Source organism: Monomorium pharaonis, chromosome 2 (genome assembly GCF_013373865.1).
Source record: "Monomorium pharaonis isolate MP-MQ-018 chromosome 2, ASM1337386v2, whole genome shotgun sequence".
Taxonomy (NCBI): Eukaryota; Metazoa; Arthropoda; class Insecta; order Hymenoptera; family Formicidae; genus Monomorium; species Monomorium pharaonis.
In genome coordinates, this window is record NC_050468.1 from 26048098 (window position 1) to 26068263 (window position 20166).

At 35.0% G+C, this 20166-nt stretch overlaps 2 protein-coding genes across 5 annotated transcripts; both read left to right on the plus strand.

The window, feature by feature from the left end:
- Nucleotides 1-243: 243 nt before the first annotated feature.
- LOC105840001 (ribosomal protein S6 kinase beta-1) lies at nucleotides 244-5267 on the plus strand. Its single transcript, XM_012686697.3, has 12 exons — nucleotides 244-1019; nucleotides 1154-1191; nucleotides 1355-1532; nucleotides 2013-2096; nucleotides 2310-2443; nucleotides 2523-2585; nucleotides 3335-3463; nucleotides 3544-3634; nucleotides 3863-3979; nucleotides 4074-4313; nucleotides 4410-4585; nucleotides 4673-5267. The coding sequence occupies exons 1-12, from the start codon at nucleotides 930-932 to the stop codon at nucleotides 4725-4727; spliced, it is 1395 nt and encodes a 464-aa protein (XP_012542151.1). The 5' UTR covers nucleotides 244-929; the 3' UTR covers nucleotides 4728-5267.
- A 4836-nt stretch (nucleotides 5268-10103) lies between these two features.
- LOC105840000 lies at nucleotides 10104-20164 on the plus strand. Of its 4 annotated transcripts, XM_012686695.3 has the most exons (10): nucleotides 10104-10298; nucleotides 10520-10795; nucleotides 16620-16704; nucleotides 16810-16909; nucleotides 17348-17585; nucleotides 17766-17997; nucleotides 18268-18386; nucleotides 18724-18867; nucleotides 19131-19259; nucleotides 19548-20164. In XM_012686695.3, the coding sequence occupies exons 2-10, from the start codon at nucleotides 10757-10759 to the stop codon at nucleotides 19779-19781; spliced, it is 1320 nt and encodes a 439-aa protein (XP_012542149.1). In that variant the 5' UTR covers nucleotides 10104-10298; nucleotides 10520-10756; the 3' UTR covers nucleotides 19782-20164. The 4 variants fall into 4 exon arrangements, with proteins under 4 accessions (XP_012542149.1, XP_012542148.1, XP_012542147.1 ...); XM_012686694.3 differs by having other exon boundaries at nucleotides 10104-10795; XM_012686693.3 differs by lacking the exons at nucleotides 10104-10298; nucleotides 10520-10795 and adding an exon at nucleotides 10848-11126.
- Nucleotides 20165-20166: the final 2 nt, after the last annotated feature.

Sequence of the window (20166 nt, forward strand, 5' to 3'; positions counted from 1 at the left end):
TTTTTTATCTACAGGGAATATTGTTAATGATATTATAAGCAACATCAAAAAAGTAACACAACAATGAAAACGTACATATATATTTACTGGCATCAATAATTATACCTAATACATACAAGTTCTTTAATATTTTATTATATTTCTTTTACTTATTTTCAAATTTATATTATTAAATAAAACAGTCTCAATAAGATTTTCTGTTAATTTTAACTTGAAATTTCTTAATTTTGTACCTGCTTTTTCTCGCACTTTTTAATAAGAATGAACATCGCTCAGACGAAAATCGAAACATTCACAGTTTAAGTATATATTTTTTAAATTAAAAAAATTGATGTTTTTACTTTTAATGAAAAATGTAATAACAAGTGAACTCCTTAAGAATGTACATTCAAGTAAGATTAAATGCAATTCTGTGTAATACAATTTATACATTCAAAAAAGCACTCATAAAGTCGGATTGCCAATATTTCGAACATTGTCAGTAATCACTTATCCTACTTAAAAAAAAAAAGTTTTTGTTTCTGCCGTATTTGTGGCAGGTTCCAGACAAATTCGAGAACGCGCACCGCATTTGAATTTACCGCGGCTGCGTTCGTTGTCTCGTGGACGGAGTGGGAGCGACGAGGCGACCCGCGATTGGCTCGCGTCGTCCCCTCTAACCCGGTCGGCGCAGTTGCGTCACTGGAGTTCGGTCCGTTCCGCGAATCCGTTTCCGCTCTTCTCGTCACTCCGCGACTATCCGCGAGCGAGCGGGTCTCGAGGGCGTGCGACTGTTGGCTTCACGTATCCCGCTCGTGCCTGCTGGGCGGCCTCCTGCTGCTGGTCTGCGCACGTCGCGTCACAGATTTCATGTGTTGACATCGGGAAAGCGAATCGGTTTACGTCTACGGCTTTCTCAATCCGCGTTAAGTGAACGGGCGACCATCGCGATGTCGGCGATCTTCGACATCGAGCTGCAGGACGCAGGGCTGCCGCACAGGGACGAGTCGGAGGACGACGACGTCATCGAGATCGACGCGGTAATTGAAAGTTCCCCTTTCGTCGAGTGTTTCTCTCTCTCCCGCATCCGACGGGAATCCCGCGATCGCCGCGTCACGACCGCGGGCACACGTGTTCCATTGTACTAACGCCGCATCTGTTTTCCTTTTCACAGGAGGAATGCGTCGCGCTGAACGTGAATGAGATCGTAAAGTGAGTAGACCTGCGCGCGTGAACGTCCCGCTTGCACGCCGCGCGTATGCACCTTTCGTACACGCGGCTTGCTCTCTTTCTCTTTCTCTTTCGTACCTTTCCCTGATTTTAATTCTCTGATTTCTAACGAGTCGTCCCCTCTTCCCTCTTCTGCCGCTTCCAGCTCGTCGGACGTCGTGGAGACGGTGCAGATATCCGAGCAGAATGTCAATCACACGCGCGAGAAGGTCGGCCCGCAGGACTTCGAGCTGTGCAAAGTTATCGGCAAAGGCGGCTATGGCAAGGTGTTCCAAGTGCGCAAAATAACGGGAAACGACAGCGGCACGATCTTCGCGATGAAGGTACCGAGATACCCATTGTCACGTACAATTATGTAACGTGATTGTTTATTCCGGAACATATGCTGTTTGTCAAGTAAGCAGTGCATGTCATATGTGCATATGTGAAGAAGTGCTTTCCAGGAAGGATGAGTAACACCCGAAATTTAAGAGCGTTATCTTTTTCCGTTTCGTATTACGCACTAACATGCAAAAATATGCGCAATGTTTTGCGTTTCATTTTTTTTTAATTTTTCGCAAGTGCTGTGAACTAAGATTTATATAACATTGTTTTAATTGTCCTGTTTGCTAAAAATTTATTATAATCGTTGTGGAAAGGACATAATTCTTTTTGCAGTTGCAAATCTTTAGAACGATAGCGTTATAAATTTTCTAATCGATATCTAACTGTATAGTGTTCTCTCTACTTACATATGTTTTTATCTGTAATTTGTTATCTTCGGTCTTATTCAAAATATTCTTCTGTGTTCATTCTTGAAATAGGTATTGCGCAAGGCTTTAATCGTGCGGAATCAGAAGGATACAGCTCATACTAGAGCTGAAAGAAACATCTTGGAGTCCATAAAGGTTAGTAGTATTTATGTATGTTAAAATATTTGGAGTATTTTAAAATTCAACAAACAATTGTGCAATATACGTATACAAGTTTAATGGTACGTATAAAAAATATACTTATAAGTCTCACACCAATTTTTGAATATAATTTAATAAAAACTAATAACTTATTTTTTTAATTTTATGCAAAATATTAATTCATGGAATTATACTTTCATCCAACAGCATCCTTTTATCGTTGATCTCAAATACGCTTTCCAAACTGGTCATAAATTATATCTAATATTGGAATATATGTGTGGCGGTGAGTTGTTTGGGCACTTAAATAACGAAGGAATTTTTCTGGAAGATACTGCACGGTAAGTGAGAATCGTCTCTAATTACATTATTTAAGAATATATTCAACATTTTGTATCATACATGTTGTTTGTTTTACAGTTTTTATTTATGCGAAATTATATTAGCCCTACAACATCTCCACTTGCAAGGAATCATATACAGGTACCATTTTTTTTTATAAATTATCTATCTGGATGCATTTCAAGAGTCAAACTGTAATTTAAAATTACAATACTATTGAGACGTGTGTGTGTGTGGGGGGGGATGCGCGCGCACACATACACACATACACACTACACATTCTATGTATATACAACAGTGACTCAATGAAGTTTATACTTCAATAAGACAACACATTTATAAAATTGTATGTAAATTTTGCATAAAAGTGATGATTTGCATTTTTTATATTTATAAAAATTAATGTAAAAATATTGTGATATTATTTTTTGTGATATAATTATATAATTATTAAATTTTGAAAGAAATTATTCAATAATTCAAAAAATATTTTAGCTACATTATGTTTAAAACATTCAGAAATAATATAACGATTGTAATTGTATACGAAGAAATCAAAATTAATACGCTTGTAAAAATATAATTATTCCTAAATTATAGTGTAAAAATATTGCAACCTAAAATATTTCATATTTAACATGGCAAAATTTTAAATAAAAAATTAAACGATTTATAAAATAATTATTAAAATATGACAGATATTTTATACCTTAAATTTTAATTTATCTAACTTTTGATAAATATTTTTACAAAAATTTTATTCCAATAAAATTGCTACATTATAGTAAACTTTTTTAAGGACAATTTATTTCGATTATTCATGAATAGTCATGAATTTATGATTATTGTGCAATATTTCTACAATTTTTTTATTGGAATAATTGTTTTAGAGATTTGAAGCCAGAAAATGTTCTATTGGATGTGAACGGACATATTAAACTAACTGATTTTGGATTGTGTAAAGAGCATATACAGGAAGGTGCTCTTACACATACTTTTTGCGGGACTATTGAATATATGTAAGTATTATAGAATGAGTGATAATTTAGAAATTTTACGATTTATAATTTGTATTAAATTGTAATATTTTATTTTCAAGGGCACCTGAGATTTTAACAAGAAGTGGACATGGGAAAGCAGTAGACTGGTGGAGTTTGGGAACTTTAGCGTATGATATGCTTACGGGAGCTGTATGTATTGTCACTATATGTATATATTCATAATTGATTTTTATACTTAAAATCGTTTTAAATACTATCTAAATATCCTAAACCAATTACAGAGCTGCATTAACATTTTAAGTTGCATTTCAAGATATTATTTAAAAGTTTTGAAATAAAGATTGAATACGAATACTGGCTTATGAATACAAAATAAAGAACATGCACATTAATTTATGCTATTTGCTAAATTTTCAGCCACCATTTACTTCAAGCACTAGAAAGAGAACTATTGACAAGATTCTACGTAGTAAATTAGTTTTCCCGCAATATTTAACGCCCGATGCTAAAGATCTTATTAGGAAATTGTTGAAGGTTAGTGCTTTTAAATTAATCGCTGTAAATATAAAAAATTAACACACATAAAAATGTTTTATATTTATTAGAAATATATAATTTTCTTTTGTAGAGGCAAGCTGTGCAAAGATTGGGATCTGCTTCGTCGGATGGTGAAGATGTAAAAACACACAAATTCTTTAAACATATCAATTGGCAGGAGGTTTTATCTCGACAGTTAAAACCTCCTTTTAAACCAAACTTGTCTAGCGCGGAAGATGTATCACAATTTGATAAGAAATTTACTACCACAGCGCCAATAGATTCTCCAGTCGATTATACTTTGAGCGAATCAGCTGATGGACTGTTTCAGGTAAATTTTCCTTCCGGAATTTACATATTTGAATATATTATTAAAACATATTATTACGTATACATATCTCGTTTCTTAATAACATAACTTTCTTAGGGATTTACATACGTAGCACCAAGCATATTGGAAGATGTGTTTCTTCAACAATCTAAGTATCATCTAAGTACTATGTCACCACCACGAGTAATAAAAGCTAGAAGTCCTCGCAAAGCAACTCGTGGTTTTTCACCTCGGACGACGCATTTTCATTTCCACAACTTACCAAATCACACGTAAGAATTAAAAGTTATAAATTTTTATTTTTGAATGCTTTTTTTATAGTTAAAATTGGGTTAAGAACAATGTGGGCAATTTTCTAGGTACAATGTAGGCCATACCAACGTGGAAGATGCAGAAATGATTGAAATAGGCTAACCATTACTGTTAAACTAGTAGATAGCATTTTTGCCCAATTGCTGGATATTCATAATCCTCAGGGAGGGGTTTTATAATTTAGAGGGTGTAGTTAGGGAATGGATGCAGTGTCCATTATTACATTGGATATCCAGCAGTTACATTTAGCAAATTTTTTTTATATCCCTATATCGCGTATGAAAATATCAATAGATTATGATTTGACAGCGACGCAGCAGGTATTTGGTAGCGTGTAGAATAGTTGCAATTTAAACTAGATTTAACGATAATCCGCAAGAAAGTACATTTCTCAACTAGTTATTACAGATTATTTTAATTAGATTTATTGAAAGAATATATATTTTTCATTGAATTTATGGATCAATTTTTATAAATATCTGAATCTTTATTAACGCAGCAATCATGTTATTATATATTTATATGACAAGATCGTAATTTTTACTGTAGTGTAGCTAAAGATAAGCTTTTAAAATTCTTGGAATATTCGAATATAATGCTTGATTCCAATAATTCATTAAATTTCAGAAGATCCCTATACGTTTTTCTGTTTTAAAATCGTATACAGATGTTAATTAAAAATTTTTTAATCATAATTATTTGAATAATCTATAATTATATTAATTACGTAACTTATATATTTTACTTATTTACATAAGAAATGATATCTTTTATTATTTAAATATCAGTAAATAAATAGTAATTATTACTTTTTTCTTATTTTTTTAAATATCTTATTTTATCACTAGATTTTTAGAAAGAACTTTTTACTCCTAAATATTAATTGCAATCTACAAATTTTGATTAAGACGATTTTACAACAAACAAGCGTTGAGGGTTTTTTTTGAGACTTATTAAAGGATTAAGAAGACTATTAAAGAAGTTAAAACACATGATCTCTCTCTTGATAATATTTTTACATCTGAAGATTTATACATACGTCTGTAATAATATAAGCTTATTTTATATCTGGGAAATCTATCAATATTTACTGTATTAATTATTTTTTTAATGAGAGTCTCGAAAAATGCTACCATAACCGCTCCGCCGCTTAAGGTTCGTTCCATATGCACCATACATTGTTAGGAAAAAATATTTTCAGCAGTAATAACGTTTCCATGGCAATAATATAAGGGATAGTTTGCCTAAGTAATGGCATAGGAGTTGAAGTATATAACGCTACAATGGAATTGCATTTACATAATGAAAGTTCCTATACATTGCAAATTCGATTACAACATAGTTTATATTCTCCGGAACTAAAGAACATTTTGTTAAATAGTCATGTGTATATCGATATCTTAGAATGAGAATGACCATTGTCAGTTTGTAACTTGAAAGCACGGAAGGCTTGAAATATTACAATTGCAAATACGGATCTATATTCTTGGTATATTTTTAACTCCAGGTCACAGGTTGTTCTTATTGTGAGGTATTGATATTAGATTTATTGAAAGAGATGCATGCCTACGTAGTTCAGTTAATATTTGAACAATGAATGAAATAGGTTCATTTTTTGGCTATGGTTTTTTAACTGATATGTTTATATCGATTACCATACATCCATATTACTAAAACGATAAGTGCAACTCTTTAAGGTACAAATTCAATATCTACTTGCGAAAGATATTTTTACGTTGCACACATCGAATGAATGAAAAGTCAAAATGGTATAAAACAAGAACGAAGTTACCATGGTAACAATGTTACTGCAAAAACATAGACTTTCCATCCGAATGAGTATTCCATACTTGTTCCTTACGTTATACGCATTGTCATTTATTATGTACATACATATAGATAATCTTGATTTTACAGAACGCAGTAGGAAAAGATAGACATAAGCGAGAGTGATCATAAATCACTCGTAAAAACTCCAAACTACCCAAGTGTTCAGTAGGCCATGCTAGCAGGCAAATATATCTTTTAATTATTTATGACGAATAACCATAGTCGAAATGTAATACTGCCCGACACACATCTCTTCTTCTCTCAAATATTTTTTGTCCGTACACGTGGGAACATTTTCTCGCTGGCAAGTTGCATTTCGACTACGTCAGCTACATAAGTAAGTGCATATAATAATACTTTACAAAATCACGTTATATACTCGACACACAGCTGTATTATATTGTAAGAGAAATGTGTATTCAGAGACAATGAGAATTTCTGATCGGTTTTTCGCTAAAAACGTATCTGAACACATGTATTTTCGACATTAACGCAGAAAATGTGCCTACACAGAGTTGTCAAGATGCTGTTTTGAAGATATATATTACACTCGACAACATACTGAAATTTATTATAAGTAAGAGAGATACAATTATGTCCTGAATTATCCACTGTCAGATTTTGATAGATACCAAACTGCTATATAAACTATAACTGTTACCTAAGATTCGCTTTAAATTAAAGCATGCCAGAAACGTTCGTGCAGAAACGCTGCTCGATATCACTGCCTCACACAACGCGTTGTTACTTCCACGGGATTCTATATAATGAATCTTGTGTTTTTTTTATTTTTATGAAATCAGGGCATTTTTGCAAACAGAAATCGGGAGCGCATCTCCAAATGTGAGCACGAGAGAATTTTTTAGAATGTGATCCTCCTTTGTAGATTGACGCGCTCTCAAAGAAGCATTGGTGTTGATGCAGTTTTATTTTGATTTTTATTTTTTAGGAGGAGTTGTTTATTTTTAAGAATTAGAGCTGTTTATTATCATTTCTTCTTTATTATCATCATTTTAATGATTAAAGTAGACAAATGTTATATATATGCCGTGTCATGCGATTATATATACCATCTCGTGCTCATTTCTAGCCAAGTTTAATTTTAATTAGTTTTAAGATTCTTTGCAATAAGTTTATAATAACTTCCGTCTTAATGTCAGTTCTTATGTAAGAGTACCAGAATTTTGTGCACGTTTGGACATCATTTGCCAGATGTTCGAAGATATTCAAATGACATGTAATGAGAATTGACATTTCTAGCGTACGCGTTAAGTAGATCGATTTGTAGTATCTATTTAACTCTAGATTTATTTTGATAGAACGAAAATTAACGACTTTGCAATCAGTTATTTATAAAATATAAAGCGTAAATATGCATATTTATTTGCAGCACGAATGCATTAGACGTTTAAGGGATGGAGAAATATCATCGAACGATATGTAACGAAGTCTAACCATTAGACGGAAAAGTGATAAATGATTTATGCTTCCATTTAAGACTAAATGTAGAGTTTCGAGTTAACTTATCCCCGCTATTATTTGTAATCCTCTACAACTCGTAAATGAATATGCAACGACTTGCGGGGGTGTATGTGCGAACATAAATGCGCGCGTGTATGCGATGTATGAATGTATGACATACCTTTGTCATGTGTATCGTTTTACTTATTTCAGTGTTATGTACAATAAATTGGGTATAAAACTTTCAATTCGCTCTTGATTTAATACGATGATGAAACAATTGACTGTTATTCAATATTAAGCGACACAATAGCGGCGTGACGCTAAGTACATAAATCGTGTTTTATAACGATTACATTGTGTTAATAAAAAATTATTATCTTATAATTTTCACTAAGATTTTTAATAGATAATGCCAATTTAACATTTTAATTTTATCAAAATCGTAAATAATTATTTCTTTCAAATATTAAAATAACATTTTATTTTAGTTACATTTAATATTATACGTAAGTCAATTTAACGTAAACCTCGATGCCCAATACCACCTAAATATTAAATTTTTGTGTTAATTTCTTACATATTATTTGTGTTACTTAAAAAAAGTGGTATACGATCGTTCTCCTCTTGATTGAAATGGCAGGCTGTCAAGAGTGTTCCATGCCCATGAGATCTCTCTATCTTAGCCGTTTGAAATTGGCGTTAACTTAGATTCTGTATGTTATGTACAATATACATGTGCAACATAGATACATACGTAAGAGAGAAAAAGCAAGCTTTAAGTCTATTACACGAAGAAAAATAAAGTTAGTTGGATTACTACACAATAAAAGATGATTTATCTACATAATGGATTTTGTGAACCAGAAAAATCTAAAAAGTTTACTTGTATTAACAAAAGTAGAAAAGAAAAAAATGAAGTTAATTGGAGATAGGATTTTTTTTTATTTCTGTTAATATGTAACGATGAGAAATTTGTAATTTGATGAAGCAAACTTCTTTGATTTTTTTGGTTCGCGAAATTCATTGTTTCATAACATTAATTGCATTTTATTATATTGTTTTCTCCTTTTGTGTAATGTTCTCCAAATCAAGTTTTTGGTTCACTATCTGTTATTAGTAACGTTTCTATTTTTAAATTAATTTTTGAGTGAATTTTTATAAGATTTTTCTAAGTTTTTTTTAAAATATATACTTGACCAATTGTATTGATCTCGTACGGATTTTTTAATGCGTTTATGCACTTGGCGTATCTTTTTTACCTTTATAACATTTTTGATAGGATAGAGATAAAATCTTGAAATCTCTTGCAGTGTTTCCTAAATCTTTGATCAATGCAATTTATAGATTTTCTGTGTATACATATATAAGTTAAAACAAATTAAAACATTTATAGAAAAATGTGTTGTATTTGTGACTAATATGTATAATTGCATAGTAAAATAAATTATAGTCAGAAATATTGTTGGAGTAATTATTACTATAATTTAATAACTATATGCTATATTTAAAAGTTGTATGATTTGTAGTACAATTTTTAATAGTTGGAATCCTTATAAACATCGTTATTATTATAATATTATAGTAATAATTATTATGTTGAAAAAATGATATTCATGACTACAGTAATTTTATTATGCAATTAAAAGAGCAAATACAACATATTTTTCTATTGATGAAGAAAGATCTGTTAAACCCAATCTATTAATTATCTTATAAATATATAACCAAATAATTTTATTAATTATTATAATAAAATTGTTTTATGAGATTGTTATATAACATTACAAATTAAAAAGTAGACACTTTTTATTTTGCGCGAGCATGTTACACAAGATTTATATTATATATTCATTATTACCACATACCGCAGCCGATTCATGACGAGTTTACCCGCATGCAAATTCGTCGTGAATCGGATGCACGTAAACTAATTGTGTGTAAATTGAGATAAGTGCGTGGGTCGCGCGGAGTTGCAACGAATTTATTATTACGCATATATACGCGCGCATAAACGACCGAATATAAAGGTGTCACGTACCCGCTGATTCGGCTACGCGTAACTCTGTTTTTTGTCCTTTTTTTTCCGCGTCGGCAGGTGTACGGGGGCGGCGGCCATGCGGCCGCCTACCACGCGAATCACGTATTAAGTAATGTTAGGTGTGTGTTGCACGCCGCGTATTTCCAGTCATCGGCGTGACAGCATCGGCACCGAGTGACCGAGTCTAGTCCCGCGGTTCTCGCGTCCGGTCTCTCCCCTCTCGAGAAAGAGAGAAAAAGATCCGGATGACGATTTTCGGTGATTTCGAACGCGCGTGACAGCGAACTTCGAAAGGCAATTGTCGGTCGCGTTGTCCAGCGCGAGGTGAATCATCACGCGCGGTAATTATTAAGAGACGATATATCTATAGTGCGGCAACGGCGGTTTCGACGTCGAGTGACGCGATACGACCGGATGATCGATCGGCCGGATCGAGCGAGGAGGCGTAGACGGTGGAGCGCCGTCGATCGCGGCGCGTTTCAGGAATCAATTCGCGGGAGTGATCGCGAATGTTCGTTTCTTCGTAACAAATATTGTACCGGCAACATTTTTTATGTTTAAGTATTTCTGATGCCCATCGCGACGAGAGTTGGGGAGAAGAATCGAAAACGCGGCGCGGAGATCAAGATTTCTTTATTTGTTTACAACAAAGATCCTCGTCGGAAGACAATTAAGAAGAGGAGCTGGGATTAGTTGTCGCGATTGGGATTAGTTGTCGTGTAGAAAATACGTGGCCACGATTTCTGGCATCTACCTTCATTGGGTGTTTGATAATAAATAAATACAGCGTGAAGAGAGAATGGTGCGGGCAACTCGCGCAGACGCAACGCTAACGAAGGTGAGGCCTTCATCTATTATCATGTTAATTTTGCAGTCGTGCGTGAGCAGGCTCTTAACTCTGCGCGCTCCTCAAACAACTCGCTAACGTGCGCTTTTCTTAATTTTCTTTTGAACTCGTGTATTATTAGAAGCGATATTAAAGGTTTTCTCGAAAGCATTCATCTACGTAATTTTGTAATGATTTTGTTCCCGATTGAAATGCGAAACGGAGTAAGACTTCAGCGTCAGACGTGTGAGGAGACAACGGATCCATTCAGCAGGGAACCAAGTCCGCGATGACGATAGAAACCTTTCTGCACGCGGAAGTGAAAAGATATCACATGGCAATCGTAAAATTAATTTATTGCAAAACAATGTTTTAACGTATTTTTATAATCTTCCTTAGCTTGGGGAAAAGAAAAGAGATAAGATGAAAACTTTATAATTTGTTAACGTATTTGTTGTCGTTTTACTAAAATTAAAAAATTAATAAAATTAATATTTTATTTATGTTGTAATTTTTATTGAATGTCATAAAGCATAAAAAATATAAGAAAACAAGAGGAAATTTATAACTTTTATTTCTTCCGATATGTATTTGCCTCGTAAACAAAATTTAAATTCTATGTGGCTGCACAATTTTATCCTAGGATAAAGCTATAGCAGTTATTAAATTCATTATTAATTTTAATTTATAAAAAGAGAAATTATAAGACTATTATAAGATATTTACAAGATTTACTGTATAACACATATATATTTTTTTTTAATTTTATAACGAGTTTTTAATGTTATGAATAATCAAACATCTGTATTTTTAATCTAGAATTACTAAAACGAAAACATAATATGATTATTGTTATCACTTAGTAATTAAAATTTAGTTAAAGTTTTATTTAAGACCCATATTTAGAACGCATTCTTATAAAGATGTTAGAGCGCACGTTCTATCTTTATCACATTCATTAAACTTAAAACAAGAATAAAATGACAATAAAACACACCAACATCTTCGTAAACGCGTTCTAAATACGGAACACTTAAGGTTTCAGGTCATAATAATGAAATATTTTAAATTACATTTAGAACTCAAATTTAAATTATATTAGAAAAAATAGTAAATAAAATAATGAAAATTTTATTACGTTGCAAACGCAAAAACATTTGTAAAAATAACACCATATGTTAGAATCTGCGTTTTTAATGTTCTGTCTTAGCGATGCCAAGTTGATAAACACAAAAACCAAACAATCTCTCTAACACTTTCCTCATCTCTATATTATATTTTCCTTCAATGGCACATAATGCGTAAAAAATGGAAGTGTTTTAATAAGATTTTTTTACATATATTAAGTGCACAATTAGAAACCTGAAAGTTCGATTGCATGAAACTTCATCGATCGATGATCTATCGTGAAAGCAATGGAAAGTATCTTTATCAACCGTCCTTTTTGTTTCTCTGAAGACAATTCGTACGTTCACGTCGACAAAACCTCGTAAAAGAAAATACCGCTAGAGACAAACAACAATTCGCGTCTCGCTATCGACGAGTCAATCGAACTTCCGACGTTGGTAGACAATAGTCTGTTCTTTTCCGTTGAACTCACGTCGTTCATCTTCCTCTTTTTTTCTCTTCAACGCGGAGACAAAAAGAAGAAAGGTAAATACGAGAAGAGCTGAAGAGAACAGATCCTTTATCATCTCTCTTAGTTCGCCGCTGGGTCGCAGGAACGACGAAGGAATAGGGGCGCGATTCGAGCGAGATGAGGAGAGGGAAAAAGAAGTGTCACGACGTGCGTTCCCATCGCGCGACGACGACGACGACGACGACGAGCGTCCCGTCGGATATTTCAGTCTGCTTTTCACGCACGGTGCAACGACGTACGTATATACGCGCGTGGATATACAGCGCTCGCTTGTGGCTACGTCGCGGCTATTATTAGTCCTCGGTCATCGGAGAGGAGCCGCTCTGCGTGCACGAGCGAAGACGCGACGACGCAACGCACGGCGACGCACGCACGCACGCACGCACCTACGTACGCACGCGGAAAAGTTGTCGCGTCTCTCGAGTCGAGAAAGCACGCCTCTCCTCTCGCCGGTGTCGCGCCCCGGAAATTCGCCTGCGTGCACGTGCGTTGCGTCGCGCCGCGCCAACCTAAGCCGCGAGGTTCCGGTGGATGTATGGTGGTGATGGTGCTGATGGTGGTGGTGGTGGTAGCTCGTGCGCAAGAGGAAGGATCTCGATAGCATCCGCTCGTTGAACCTTGGAAAGGATGATTCTCGCACGTTCTTCACTGTGAGTTGCCTTCGTCATTTCCTCCCCTTCTTTCTCTCCCCTCTCTTTCCCCGATAGTTGGAGCTTCCCGTGGTTTTTCGTATCGATGGAGTAATCGCGTCGCTCCGAAGAGTTTCTTTTGAATTATTTTTTCTTCCGACGCATATAATTACGTGCTTAACGCACACCTTTGTTTTCCGGGCTCTCTCACTACACGCGATGGGTCGCTATTTTCTTCGTCCTTAATCTTCTCGTCACTTTTACAAGAATGTAAAAATTGCCAAGTAACTCGTCTCACGTCTATCTTATAATATCTTTAGAAAGCATTCGGTATTTTAGAAAGCGTATGGTTTGTGCATTTGAAGAAATTGTATATGAATGTTAGAACTATTTATAGCCAAGACGGAATATTTCAATGAAAAGAAATGCGCAGAATCACCCAAATATCCCGAGGTGTGTTAAAGGCAAAATCCCGAGAGAGCGATGAAGAGATCGCTCTCTATGAAGATCCAAGTTGAAACCGAGGTTTAATTGTTTTACTCTCTTCGTTTCCCCACTTTTGTCTTCGACGTTCGACCAGAAGGAGGAGACGGAGAGTTGTTAGAGATCGCCATCAACTTGGACTAATTGGAGAATGGCTCCCGTGAAGATCGGTATCTCTTTCCTCGCGAAACACAGCATAGTATACCTCGCCGAAATTATATCGCTGCCCGCCGAGCATCTGCTTTCGATCCGTCGGTTGAGTCATTCCGCGCTATACGAATGACACTTTTCGGTATATTTCTGACTGTCGAAACGCGGAACGATAATAGAAACGGGCTTCTTTGCGGTATCACATGATTACCGAAGATATTACGCGGGATCAAGTCTTTCGAGTTTTTTTTCTTTTTAACCGTTTCTCGACAATCCTAACGTGAACGATACGCCGAGAAAGATGCCGTCTTGGCCGACTTGCGAAATCAAACGGATATACTGACGGATAGGAAGATAACGTGCGAATTGAGAAATCGCGCGATAACGATGCAAGTTTCAGTTGTGTTTCTTGCACAACTGCAAATCTTGGAATCTTATAGAACTGAAGCAACGACGTGAATACGATGATATTTTTAATTTTCGCATGTATTTCGTTCCCTCTTGCAAATAGCATGATTTGAAAATTTGATGAAAAATTTTTTACAGAATTATGTAAACATCTAATTATTGAAAGGTTTTTTCGATTGTGCGCTGTAGCTGTCGAATTCTTTTCATTTCTGTTTCTTCCGATCCATTATTTATCTCTCCTTCATGGAACTATAAATTTGCATTTTTATAGAAAGAGAACGCAGATGAAACACGGAATGTGTAGAAAGTTGATAGAAATTTTTCTTTTAGACACATTTCTCATATTAGACGTTTGATTATATTTGATTATTGATTGTTCAGATTGTGATTCAATATATACATATTACAGGCAATTTATTTTTAATCGCGTCAATTAGTTTACAATTAATATTCTTCGTAATATGACACTGTCGCAATAAATTGGCGCGTAAATTAAACCCACGCGTTTAATTGAGTCCACGGCTTGTAATATACACATTTAACTTCCCGCATTCTTAGCAACATGTTACCATAACGAGAGTGTGTATTCAGCCAGTGTACTCATTGCATTTATCATAACGTGTATAACAGGAAAAATAGATGCTCACACTCCTTATTATAGGTACATTCTATCATATATATATATATAATACATAAACAGTGTGTTACATTTAAGTACTGTCAAATATTTTAGGGATTATTTTTGAAATTATTTCACTGAGGGACAGTTTATACAAATATACATGATTTTAAAAGTTTTATTTGAGAGAAATATGTTAAAAATTCTATAAGATTATCGTGTTTTTTTATAGCTCTTGAATAATTTTAAACTTTAAAGATTTTTTAAAAATTAACAAGAATAATAAAATAATAAAAATCCGTAAAAAAATTTAAACTTGTTTATTCTAACGTTCAAACTCGAAACAGTACTTACCTATCTATATTTTTACATTGATATTTTATGAAACGTAACTACAAATAAAAAATAATATTTTGTCTTAAAGTTTGAAAGAAAACCTTTTCTTGTTTAAAAGCTGTTAAGAAAAATTCAATTTTATAGAATTTTTAACACCTTATATCTCTGAAACATTGTCTTAAAAACTGTTTAAAACTATATAAAGTTTATATAATTTTTTTTATGGCTTTAAAAAGAACTTTTAAAGTATTGAATACAGACAGTACTTAAGAAACATTCTGTATACTGCAATGAATAGTATATATTGTAGTGAATAATGCACGTGGTCATGCGGCATAATATATACAACGTGAGAAGTGAATGCCAAGACTTTGCCGATTAGAAGGATTATTTTGAAACGTCGGATTTTGCAAGGGGGATTAAATTCGCAGCGTGCAATGGAAGACGCTTTTCAATAAATTGAATAGGATATTTAAAAAGAATTCTTAGCCTACAAAGAAGACAAAGAAAAAACCTTGAACCTGACGTTTAGTTCAATATTGTTCCGTTTTTGAATGAAATTGTGTGTGTGACCTTCGTATCTTAAATAACTAAGAAGTATATAGTATACATCATATTTTTAAGCTTCCTAGCATTTTTGGAAAGAAAAAACGATTTTCTAAAAATTTTTATTACGACTTAAATATGTTATATTACAAAATTATGTTATATGCCAATCGTTGATAGATTTTATTTGATGTTTTAGACATTGAAAGATAAAACACGATACACTTGTAGACGCATTCCATTATTATTTATTTGATGTTTTATACATTGAAAGATGGAACACGATACACTTGTGAACGCATTTCATTATTATTTTAAATACAAAATCATTAGATTTGATTTTAACGCGGTCCTATTGCTTTTACGAAGCACTGCCGTGATTTATTGTTAATAAATTAGACACCGATCTTGACACAAAGGTGAAGGATCAAGCTATTCGAACGTTTAAACAATATATCGCAACACCGAGATGAAGGGAAATACAGAAAGCAAAGAATTGCACGTGTCATGTTATTCTTGTGCTCTGCAGCAGTTTGCGGTTTTATATTTTCATTACGTTATATTAAAAGTTCTTACTTCCATGATCAATTTCATTTTTTGTCTAAAACACACACACAAATACGCGCGCGCGCGTACACATGCATATACATCTCTTTACATCCACATCTTATATATTGCCAAATGTCTAAAAATAAAACAAATATCAATGAAATAAATATTGTATTACAATTATATTAAGAAATCAAAAAGTGAACACTTTCATTTTCTTCAAACAATGAATCATCTTTCCTACATTTTCCCATTTGCATAAGTGACAACTAAATCTGAAGGTTTGACATTAGTCTCTAATAATACAGACGGCGTAATTATTCTCAATTATAGCCTCGCTACGGTGCAGTTCTGCGGTGAGAAAAAGATTTCCTCGAACTCGAGGCACTCGAGGGCACTCGTGTTTTGAGGACAGTCCCATTACGCTCTTGCGTGTCTCGTGTGTGACATACATATATTTTTTGCTCTTTTGTTTAGATGAGGGATGCGGTTCCGCAGAAAGGAAGTCATAACGTAGCCACCCCCAAGTCCAAACCGTCCTTAGAGATATATCGACCCCCAGGTTCGTATCCTCTTGCTAATAAGTATTCGAGCACACATTGTGTATCGAATAAATTGTGTTTATCATTGTTAATGGTCGTTCGTTTGATTTCATGGTCACTTCTAGGTGGGCGAGCGGAAGGAACCACGGCGAGCGTCACTAATCTTCGACTAAACGTGCACGCCAAGGAATTCACGATGAAGCAGAACGATTCGCATACTTCTAAGTGAGTGTGAACCAGCGGACTATATTTAAATGGTGTACTGTCGCCGTGTGTGAAAATTGAGTCACGACGCCGTTTCTGAAGCTGCGTTCAGATTTTACCATTAATTATATACAAATAATATTTAGATAACATGGACCTTAAAAAATGTTTAATTAATGATGTAGATTTAGTATTTAAAGTTTTATTTAATGATCTGTTTCTTTTTTTTTCAAATGGGAAAATATTTAATTGAGATATTACTTTTTCAAATTTAATTTTATTATTGAATTATTACTTTTTTTTAATGCTTCATGTATATTATTGCCATTATCATTGTTAACAGTTTTTCAACAAAAAAATGATTGGTAGAATAAATGCTTGGAGCCTCCAGAATCTTTCAGACACGAGTCTGAATTTGGATCGATCTGTAAATAATCTGAACGTGTGTGTCTTGACTAGGTCTCGGACTAGTGCACCGGAGCGCTCCACGTATTATCTGCAGCACAGCAAATCAAGCGGTAATATCCACCGATACCTCTACGCTCAGCAGCATCAGCAGCTGCAACACCCTCTACAGCAGCAGCAACATCAACTACCGTCCCGTCATTCTCAGGGTGGCCATCACTCGATGACGAATTCCACGTTGCGTTCACCCCATCCTTTGGACATATCCGCGTCCAGTGGAAACATCTTGCACGTAAGAAATGTGAATTGTACAAAACAAATAAAGACAGATAAATTAAACAAAGATTGAACGCGCTACAATTATCCGGTTTAATTTGGGATTGAATGCAAAGCGATCATTAGCTTCTCATGAATTCACTCTTGGGTTTAGAAAATCTTAGATTTAGATGAGAAAAATTATTTTGCCTGCCAGGCCGCGAATAGGGTACACTTCAACATGGATCAGAACGAAATCAAGACTAACTCCGTGAAACCGGGCAAGCTTACCAAATCGCATACCTTCGTGTCGACTTACGGCCTGAAGCGCTCCAAAAGCCTGAACTCGACGGACGTGTTGGCCGCCAAAGCGCTCAACATCGCGGACGCCTCCGAACTAGGAAAATTTCCTTCGCCCGTTCAAGATATACTTCTACGAGCGATAGAAGGTAAGAGGGTCTATTATCAATTATTATTCTATTAAGTTGAGGACTCAAGTAAGCCATGTCATTATTAAATTGCATATTATACATTTTATAACGTAATCTATACGTCACTAGAACGTAGCTGTTTAGCAAAAGCATGCGAAATTTATTCTTACATGAGTTCTCTGACGATGGAATAAGCAAAAGTTAATCAATAGTAAAGAATTAGTAAAGAGTTGTTGGAGAGTTGTTGAAGATAATTAACGCTGATGTATGTGTGTGTTCTTGACACAGATCCGAATCTTTTAAATGCGAGGACATTGATGGAACTAGTACGGCACATTCTGGATAGGGTAGTGGAAAATCGCAAGTATGCCGATCCGGCAGCTAAAATTTGCATCACGATTATAGAGGTTTATCATTTCTCTTATCTTAATGTTTTCACAAAATTAAAAATTGAAAAAATCAAAATCGTCGAACTCGTTTTTTTAGCAAACGTAAAAGAAATAAAAACAAAATGTCAAAAAAAGAAATATTTAATTTTAACTTATTAATTTTTCTATAAACAACTTTAAAAAGTATTGTAATTTGCAATTTTATATATTTTTTTAAATATTTCTGTCGTTTGTGTTTTATTTTATTTCGTGTATAAGAAAATCGCACAAATAGTATTTTCCAATTTAAACGATGATCTTAGTGTGACGTACACACAGGATGGAATGTATAACTTGAGATATATTTCATGTGCAGAAAGAAACAAAAGAAACTTTCCTGGAATCCTTGCTAAATACGTGCCAACAATGGTACCAGGATCGCGCTAGATTACTGTACGACGGCCAGACCTGCCATCGATACTCAGCCTTTATGACGTTTCTCAACGAGATGTATTGCCAGGTATAACTAAGCACATAATGACACGCTTTATTACGCGACATTCTCCGCAAAAAACGCGCACTCCGGCTTGTTACGGCTGTAACGATACTCTTCCGAACTATGACGAAGAGAAACGGGCCAGTTACAAGATTTTCTCGATCTAATTTACGACTTGGCATTCATTTCGATTACATCTGTATACCCGTTTATTTTTTTTTATCTTCTGATGCTAAAACGCTTTCGAGCGCGCCCGCATAAACGCCCGCATAATCGTGCTGTTCCAGCTGAAGCGCCGGCAGCTACAATTGAAGACGCAGCAGGAGGGCGTTCCACCCGGACGCGTGCTCCTCACGCTGCTTTGGAAATGCTGCCAGGATTGCTTGCAACCGCCGGTCATTAACTCTCTGGCTGAGGTAAGAGCGACTCGGTCGACACAAGGTTTATGGTCTGATTTACAACAAAATCATATTTGTTGTAACTCAGTTTAGCTAAAATTCCTTACGATCGATTCAGTTTAAAATTACAAAGTCCACCGCGTAAAATAAGTCTGTAATATAATACCAATGTAAAATTGCATTTAGAAATTGTAAACAAATGAGCTTTTCTCGTTCTCGCACCGGACTCTTTGACCGAAATGCGGACTCCCAATATTAATTCTCTTAATGTTAATTCTGATTCCTCTCTTCGTTTGCATACCGTAGACAAATTGTCTGTTCTTCATCCTCACGTGTATCGGCAAGGACCTGGACGCGGAGCTGCCGATGCAGCTGCAGCAGTTGCTTGGCAGTGTGCGCGACGCCTTCCTGGCGGAGGAAACGACGCTGCCCCCGGTCAAGAGGACGCTTCTGCAACTGATCGAGCTCCACGCCGCCCATTGGCAGCTACCGGCGCCGGCGGTGGTTTACTACTACCCCTCGAACTCTAACTCCAAGTGACCGCCAGTCTACGACACTCACCGCGGTCTCTCCGTCCGTCTTCCCAAAGTATCAGAGATTTTCTTACGCGAAAGCATGCGGGTGTACCTTAAGTATTTTTAACGCAACGAAACGTCTTTTGACAAGCGCGGCCGACATGGGCGGCGCCTTTCGACGCGACAATAATAATTTAAAAAAAAAAAAAAAAAGAAAACCACGAACGAAAGTACGACGTCGATGAGTGTTACACGGTTTTTATTTGCAATTTTGTTTATTTCTTATTCACTTCACGACGATCGCGAACGACACTTGTGATGATCTCGTTCCTTCCACGAAACGGAAGTTTTTGTTCGACAAATCTGTATGCAAACGATTCTGTATACGAATAAACAAGTTCTTTTGCACG

What these genes read in the sequence shown, in the direction of transcription:
- LOC105840001 (XM_012686697.3), top strand. Translation starts at nt 930, where the DNA reads ATGTCGGCGATCTTCGACATCGAGCTGCAGGACGCAGGGCTGCCGCAC. An exon ending in TTGCAAGGAATCATATACAG is followed by an intron (nt 2,586 to 3,334) that starts GTACCATTTTTT and finishes TAATTGTTTTAG; the next exon opens with AGATTTGAAGCCAGAAAATG. An exon ending in CACAACTTACCAAATCACAC is followed by an intron (nt 4,586 to 4,672) that starts GTAAGAATTAAA and finishes GCAATTTTCTAG; the next exon opens with GTACAATGTAGGCCATACCA.
- LOC105840000 (XM_012686693.3), top strand. Translation starts at nt 11,073, where the DNA reads ATGACGATAGAAACCTTTCTGCACGCGGAAGTGAAAAGATATCACATG. An exon ending in AAAGATATCACATGGCAATC is followed by an intron (nt 11,127 to 16,619) that starts GTAAAATTAATT and finishes TCTTTTGTTTAG; the next exon opens with ATGAGGGATGCGGTTCCGCA. An exon ending in TCAACGAGATGTATTGCCAG is followed by an intron (nt 18,868 to 19,130) that starts GTATAACTAAGC and finishes GTGCTGTTCCAG; the next exon opens with CTGAAGCGCCGGCAGCTACA.